Raw genomic sequence first — 8,328 nt, forward strand, 5'->3', positions numbered from 1 at the left:
GGCAGCAGGCGGGGTTAGCCCCGGAGCGTCTTCCTGCCGTCCCCTTTTTCCTTTCTGCTCTGCGCTTCCTGGCCAGACATGGCTTCTTTCTTGGATCTGGACAGCGTGGACGGTGAAGCTACGCCGCCGATTTGCACCAGTCGTTTCGTTTTCGGTTGGTAAAAAATGCGCGGGGGCTTCGCAGGCCCGGAAATTTTGGCTGGCGGTCGTATTTGAGAAACGGGGAGGGAGATTTTTTTGGGGGGGTGCTGGAAAGCCAAACCAGGCGCTTTGAGGGGGATGGTTCTTTGCTACGCCCGGAGTAGCCATCGGTTGGGAGGATTTGATCGCTCTGGGAATGGCTTGAACGGGGCTTTTAAGGATCGTATTAGAACGGGACATTGGACCGCGTAATGAAGTAACCGCAGGTCGGGTTTTTCATTCTGGAAAGCTAGCACATGGAGGCACCACGTGCTTTCCTGTCCCGGTTTCCGTTCGGGCTCTCCAGCTCGGCCCTTGCAAGCGGCTTGGCTTGTTGATTGAAAAAAAAAAGGCCGGGAAGGCATACAAGCCACGTGTTGTTTGCTCTTCTTGGGTTGCAAGGAAGGATGAATTTCATCGATCAGGGTGGGACTTAATGCGTGTTCCACGGGGCAGGAGGCAGGTCTCACTCCATGTTGGAGTAATTGCACGGCAAGGCTTTCTAACATTGGTAAACGAAAAATTAAAGCTGTTAAAATTTGTCTGTTGTGGTTTTTTTTTTCATACAGCCTGGAATACTGAAGTGAATGTGCAATAGAGATTGTTCTGCCTGTTTTCATTTGCTTCTATAAAGGTTGATGGAGGGGATTTGAAATGCAACATGTCACTCAAAATTATCTCACATTTTTCATAAAAGATACGTTTGTTGGGCAGCAACTCTGAAGTACCGTAATGAACAACTAAGAATGTGTTCCTTTATATAACACTAAAACATCATTGGTAGATTTGCAGATAATTCTGAAAATCAAAAATACTTGTTAATTCCTTTGGCTTTAGAATCCAATATAGTACTTCCATCATTTCAAGTTGGAGGAAACATAGGGGAGATCAATACAAACCACGTTGAAAAAGCATCACATAAGAAGACAATGACAGTTTTTATATTGTTGCCTAAAAAGCGAGATGGGGATTTCCATGAGGTAGCAGAAATCAAGCTCAGCTCAGAGACCAAAAGCTTTCGGCTTTTGATAATGCTGGATTTATTTTTTTGGCTTCTGCAGAGTGAAAGCATGTTGAAATGTGTAGCATTTCTGCAGTTGGAGAAACTTAGCTCTTCCATTTAAGAAAATGTGTGCTATTTTTTTTAAATGCCTTGTTATATTCATTTGAATCTCCCTCTTCCCCCCCCCCCTTCCCAGGATGTGAGCTGAACAGCAGTGCACGTTCCTATACTTTTAAAGTTTCAGAAGAAGATGATTCAGAGCATTTCCTAGCTCTAAATATGGTAAGAGATTTCACTTCACTCTGAAATGGGGAGACTAGCTACAGGCTATTTCCTAGCTAGTGTTAGTGTTAATAAGGTAGAATTTTGTGCAGATTACCATGAATGAAGCTGCACATCTTCTGTGGCCAACATGGAAGTAAAGTCTGTTTATTTCACATAGTTGATAAAATACTTTGTTGGCAAAGCTGGTTTAATATCTATCTGCTTGGGCAAGATGGCTCTGAGCCTTTGTATTTTTCTGCATTATTATGCCACAGAACACAGCCTGTGCATTTGCACACACGAATACACAAAAATTAAATATTTTGTGCTGAAGACTACCTTTTCTGATTGTATCATCCCAAATATTACTTGCTTAAAATCATAAAGCAAGATTTTAAAACAGAATCTCTTAGGTGTATTGTGATTCTGCATACTTCTTTTAATCAATAAATTTAGCACTAAAGGGAACTTTACCGCAAAAAGATTAGGGATATATATATAAACCCAGTGTTGTTTGACTGTATTGTTTCCTCTTCTTATACCTCTGGGTATTCCAGAGGCATCCCAAACACCCCCGAGCAGATTTTTGGGATAGGTACATCATGAAGGCTACAGAATTGATTTAATGGGATGAATTACGTAGCCTGCAAATTGGCTAAATTTACTGTTTTTTATTTTGTTCATGTTTGTTACTAGATGGTTTTGTTCTGATCCTGCTTCCAAATGCTTATTGGAAGAGGTTCATCATTAGAGCTTAAGATAGCATGTCATTCTTAGCTAAGCATTCCTCAGTATCCCCCTTCAGTTTTGTTTCTCCTTCTCTTTTCAAGGCTTGCCTGTCCGCGGGTGCCAAAGAAGAATGCAACATTGTGGAGGTGGTGGGTCGTGACTATCAGAACAAGGAGGTTGCTGTGCCTGTGGCCAATCTGAAGCTGTCGTGCCAGCCCTGGGTAAAATAATATTTTGGGAATATGGGCGTCTTGGAGAAAATCAGTGTAATGGTTCCAGAATGTTGACTTGAAAGACTTTCAAACACAATTGGACTTACTTGGGATGGCTCCCCCCCTGATATGCCGTGGTGGCTCAGCGGTTAGAATGCAGTACTGCAGGCTACTTCTGCTGATTGCCGACTGCCAGGAGTTTGATTCCTATCTGTTCAAGGTTGACTCAGCCTTCCATCCTTCCGAAGTTGGTAAAATGAGGACCCAGATTGATGGGGGCAACAGGCTTACCCTGTAAACCTCTTAGAGAGAGCTTTAAAGCATTGTGAAGCAGTATACAAGTCTAAACACTATTTCTATGCTCCAGAGTTTGAGGTGTATCACCAGATTTTCCAGAGCCTGCTGTTCGGAATGTAAGCTAACGGTTGGGTCAGCAATATATAAACCATGATGGTAGTACTGTAGCTTTAAGTACTGCTGTAATGTGATTGGTTGCTGTTACCTCAAGCAGCCATAAAATGGAGCCAGAATGACTGTTAGCGCTCTGTTTGTTAGATGCTGATCGGTGGAAACTGCTTGTGAGTTATTGTGAGTTTTGCTACTGTTAGCGACCTTGTGTGCTGAACTGATTATATGATACTGGACTGTGTTCGATGGATAACTGACTGACTGAACTGTGTGTAAATTGAACTCTGAATACCTCTATTTTCCACAAAAGTAAAAACCTATTTAAACTGCAGTGTCTCTGTACGCTGGTTTGTGTGTTCTTCCATACCACTCTCATTAAACTTCTCTGCACACTCGCCCTCCTAACGGGGAGCTTACCTAACACTTAGAGAGGGCTTTAAAGCATTGTGAAGTGGTATATAAGTCTAAACACTATTGCTATGCTCCAGAGTTTGAGTTGTATCACCAGATTTTCCAGAGCCTGCCTTCTATGGTTTCTCCAGAGTGGGCCAAAGAATGCTCATCCTGAGTGAAATATTTGGGATTTGAAAATTTGGTATCAGAAAATCTGTCTTGACTCATGACTTTCTAGATCATATCTGTTTAATCAGCTTAAATAGGCGGCTTGATATAATAATGAATCATTAGAATAACTGGATATATTGCACCGGTTTAAAAGGTGTTAATGAGTGCTCTGAATCTCCATGGACGTGTTAATGAGAGTTAAATTTGAAAAGTAGGAACACAGTATTTCTTTTTCATTATATGAGAACGTCACGGCTCACATTCTCCCCCTCCCCCCCAAAAAAACCCCAATAGCCACAAAGCATCTGAATAAACCTCAAAACCTGTTGAACTAAATGAGACCTGGGGATATCCATGATGTTTCACAATTGCTTTGTCTCCTTATTTTTCCACAGTTGTGTTTAGATAATTTTGAGTTCCAGCCCCCAGTGACCTTCCGTCTGCGCTCAGGATCTGGCCCTGTTCATCTTTCAGGACAACATCAAATCTGTAAGAACCCGGGAAAGGGGTAGAAGAAACTATTGGGTACAGTGAGCATGTCATAGTAGTTCAGGGACATAGAAAAGTAGTACTTTCTGGAGTAGAGATCATAATTCCAGGTTGAGTGTCTCGGCTACCCCAACTAGCACGGTCAATATTGTGGATTCTGGAACTTTTCCTGGTATAAGCTGGTTTTTGTCATTTACATGGAAAAGAGATCTGCTATCTTTAACAGAACCAGCATTTTTGCCAATCTACTGCTTTGGAGCAATGTAAACCCCTGAGGATATTGGGTGAACTGCTAAATATGGGGTGCTCTACCAATTTAAACGTCATTGTTTTTAGAATGGAAATTAATGGTTAATAGGAAGGATAGAGGCTTGAGGAATTCTCTGGGTGGTATAAACAAGCCAAATTGTTTCTCAGTTCACAGAAAGGATCTTTCAGACGAAGACGTCAGTGATGATGAAGAATCTATTGAGCAGGAGGAAGATCTTTCGCCTATCAAGCCAGCCAAGAAGAAACAAAAATCTTAGCTGAGCTTCTCTGTAGGTACCTGTTCAGTTGCCTGAGAATGCTCATCCTCAGAGGAATATTGTAGAATTCTTGTTTTTATTAATTAAGCTTGTTATATTATTGTAGGATACCATGGACAGTTCTCCATTCACACCATTAGTAACTGACCTCTTGAAATCGGCCTTTTCATTTAAAGGCTCTGGACAGGAAATGTTCTACAGCTTTTTGCTCATTGACCCCATCTCTGATTTTATATTCTAAATAGCATGGTGTAGTGTGGAAAAGAGCTTGCTATTTGCAGATGGACAAGGAAAGTAGCTATCTGCAATACCACGGTAGGGACCTTCCCGGATCCAGCTTTCTTTGTCATGGGAGTGTTACAGACCCACAGAATGTGCTGATCTTGCAAAACTGGTCGCAGCTTAATGAAGTTGGTCTGGGATCTCTGCTTCTCCCCAAGATGAGAGGGGCGGTGGGACCATCTAGATGTGGTTAATTGTGGGGCTAAAAAAATAGGTGCCCATATCCTGGATGTGTTTGCTGCCGTGATTGAGATTTTTGTTTGTGACAAGTACTACACATTTTATTTTATCGAGATGCATCTGGAGCTGAATCAAATAGGTCACTGAATCTAGTGATCTTTAGAAATAGATGTTTCTTATTTGGAGGTGGGGAATCTGTGGAGTTGTTGGAGAACTGCAAGTGTGTAACTTCCACTCCTGGGAAAAAAATATCAATACTGTGATGCAATATCAAGAATTTATTGATACTAAGAAAAGTATCTAATTATAAGCCCTTTGCTCTTGATATTATTTATTTTTTTCCAGGTAAAAAATAGGGTCTGTTCTCCAAATGTTTTATATCTGTTTTTAAGGTTACATTTTTTAAGTGAACATTATCAACTTCTCGGGGAAAGTTACTGAGTCCATTTTGCTAATGCTGGGTGGCTCTTAATTTTGTTTTGATATGAGCCACATTCTCTGCAATGGTTGATATATTCCATAGTTATTGAAGATACTCCCGAGATACACTTTCTGAGAAAAAAAAATAAAGGTCTATTTTTTTACTTAACTTCATAGAGTTTGAAACATTGCTCGCTATTGGCCAGATGGAGTTTATTACAATTTCGAACTTGATAGATAGCTGAGAATGCTGCCTGTATGTTTTGCCCTTGTTACTGGTGTCCTTTTTTTAAAAAAATAAACACATTTATTATACATGGTCTCTTTTGCTTTTTATTTTCTTGAACAATGTCGAGTGTTGAAAAATACAAAACGAAGTACTGTTGCTTCATTTTTCTATCATTTCTATTCATTCCCTTCCTTAAATATGTAACGGGTTTAATGAGAATTTCTAGCATTTTCTAAAATAGGCTACAATTATCGTCACTGTCCGTTTGGATGGCACTGACACAAGTAGGATTGTTTCAGCTTTGCAAGGATGTATTAGCTGCTCAACAATTACAAAAGTAAAACCTTAGTTTTAATCCGAATTATTTGCTACTCTTACAGTATGCTATTTTAGCAAGCTTTCTAATCCCAAGCTTATTCCTATTAAACCTGGTAGCTTATTTACATAATGCTCTGGCTTTAGGTTTGTGTGCTAAGTCTCCTATGCTGTTTTCCTCTTCCAGCTGTGCTTGAAGAATGCAAACAGCTGTCTGTTGAATCCAGCTCATACCCAGGCTCTACCACAGGGTGGGTCATTGTTAGGTCCCTTCTTTTCACTTTCAGGCTGTGCTATCCACTCTTCCGCAACCAGTATTATTTTTTTAACCCAATTAGTGTTTTGTCTCTACTGGGTGAGTCACTTTAGTAGCATCCTTCAACCTTCTTTTTTCCCATTGCTTTCTTGTTTACAATTCAGTCTTTTCTTTTCCCCAGGCCCCTTTGAGCCTCCTCTGCTTGCCTGCCTTATGGTTTCCTGAACGTCCAGCAACTTCTTCGCTATCCTGTATCATCTTCCTCTGTTTTGTATTGTCTCCTTTCTGTTGAGAGTAGTCTCCACGTTCAGACTCTCATACCTACTCCAGCAGCACTGTCTGTCAGAGACTTTCTGATAGCTGGCTGGCAGCGACAGAAGCAGAAACGCTACAGAGATTGCAGTCTAGAATGACCGTGAATTTACCTATCGGAGCAGGGATTGCGGCTTCCAGAAGGTCTGGATCCCCTGCTGGTAGAGAAAAGCAGAGCAATCATTCTCAGGTGGCTGTAAGGGTTGGACTGGTTCTGCATTGTTCAAAGGGCATTTGGGAGGGTTTTTCTTTATTAAAGCAATCAAGGAAGAAAAACATGAATTCTTAACATGGTCCCTAAAATTAAATTATACCCTGTTACTGAAATGTGTTGCTTCTCCTGGTTTTGGTGAAGATAACAAATTGCTTCAGTGTGGAATTCCCCTGTTTCCTTTTGTGTATGTACATGGATGGGACGTTTAGGTACAAACATATACATAAAAACTCACCAGCAAAATAAGTATATTTTGAGCAACAAATCTATTTAATTCCATGATTAAATCAGATTCCAGATCTGAGAAAACACATTTTGTTGGCTGGAGTTCTTTTACTTTGGCCGTCTCCAGTTTGGGACTATCAATTTGCATTTCTCCAGCCAGCACAGGGCGTGTTGGTTGAGGGAAAATGAGGGCTAGTCATTCAGGGCATCCAAATAGGATGAGATTGAACCCACTGTTCAAATATTTATTGGATATTTGCCCAAGAAAGAGATTGCAAAAGAAGTATTAACTTGGGTAATAATCCACTTTTAATTCCATTAACTAGAGACTTGGGTTGGATCCTTAAGGACAATAGTGCACAGAGTTGAACAGTTTCTTTGCTCATCGAGTCCCTTTGGGGAGAGGGGGCGGTCTATAAATTTAATAAAATAAATTAATTAGGTGATCAGGCATGTTCTGTGGTTCTAATTGTTGAAATCCTTGAATGCCTGACAAATCTTTTTATCAGATAAAAAGAGACAAATTCCTTGTGTGTCTGATCACACTTGGCAAAATAAAGTATTCAATTAAATTCAAATCTAATAAAATAACATTTCTGGGACAAAAAGCTTTGGGAAAGATGAATCAGGCAGATTAATAGATGGGTGATGCTGATAACTTGATATTGGAAGCCTTTGCAAGAAAGCTAGAACCACAGAAGTTTCTCCACCTGTTTTCAATCTCCAAATCGGCCTCCCCAATCTGGTTTTTTTTTCTAGATAAGCAGACCAACCACTTAAAATCCCTCATACCAGGCTGGGAATATGGCAACAATAGGGCAAGAAGGTCTTCAAGTCATTTATGATTCAAATGGTTTGTGGAATGGGGCGACATGCTCAACAAATTTACTGAAAGCATATATATATTTTTCCCCTGCAAGCAAAAAAGTGTAGTTCTCAGTTTTAAACAGCTCTTCGTGGAAGAGCAGAGTCTTCATGCAACCACAGGATGGCAGCCTTATCAGCAAAGACAATTAAATTTTGTTTCTTTCTAGGGACTTTGAAGGGTTTAGTTTTACCCATTCTTCAAAGGTCTCGGATGGAGCTCAGGGTGTGTTAGAAAACTTGTTTATGATGCAATAAAGTTACCTGCACATCATTTTAAGAGACTGAGCAATCTATATTGGTTATTTCAGCTAAACTCTGTAAACAGGTTGCATTGCTTTGAACATCCATTCCTATTTGCTATTGCCTATTTGCCAGCACATTTGAAACTCTTTAAAAGCTGCTTTACACAGCTTCAGTTCCAAAGCACCATGTGAAGACCTGTCAGTCTGATAGACCAATACATTGGTCTATCAATGTATCTTCTGTCAACAGATTCCCTCATAAAACATTGATAGACCAATACATTGATAGACCAATACATTGGTCTATCAATGTATCTTCTGTCAACAGATTCCCTCATAAAACATTGGCCTTAAGAAGACCAGACCAGTGACACTCACTATTTCCTATAAACTGTTTTGAACAATAATGA

General features: G+C 40.2%; 1 protein-coding gene across 1 annotated transcript; it reads left to right on the forward strand.

Annotated features, from left to right (window-relative positions):
• Positions 1-5,578, forward strand: NPM3 (nucleophosmin/nucleoplasmin 3). Its single transcript, XM_081956568.1, has 5 exons — positions 1-154; positions 1,380-1,465; positions 2,278-2,397; positions 3,756-3,849; positions 4,267-5,578. The coding sequence occupies exons 1-5, from the start codon at positions 79-81 to the stop codon at positions 4,374-4,376; spliced, it is 486 nt and encodes a 161-aa protein (XP_081812694.1). The 5' UTR covers positions 1-78; the 3' UTR covers positions 4,377-5,578.
• The last annotated feature ends 2,750 nt before the right edge of the window (positions 5,579-8,328 follow it).

The sequence above is a fragment of the Natrix helvetica genome (genome assembly GCF_964273705.1).
Source record: "Natrix helvetica genome assembly, chromosome: 5".
Taxonomy (NCBI): Eukaryota; Metazoa; Chordata; class Lepidosauria; order Squamata; family Natricidae; genus Natrix; species Natrix helvetica.

Coding starts and splice junctions, on each gene's coding strand:
- NPM3 (XM_081956568.1), top strand. CDS start 79: ATGGCTTCTTTCTTGGATCTGGACAGCGTGGACGGTGAAGCTACGCCG. Junction 2,398..3,755: donor AGCTGTCGTGCCAGCCCTGG/GTAAAATAATAT, acceptor ATTTTTCCACAG/TTGTGTTTAGATAATTTTGA. Junction 3,850..4,266: donor TTCAGGACAACATCAAATCT/GTAAGAACCCGG, acceptor ATTGTTTCTCAG/TTCACAGAAAGGATCTTTCA.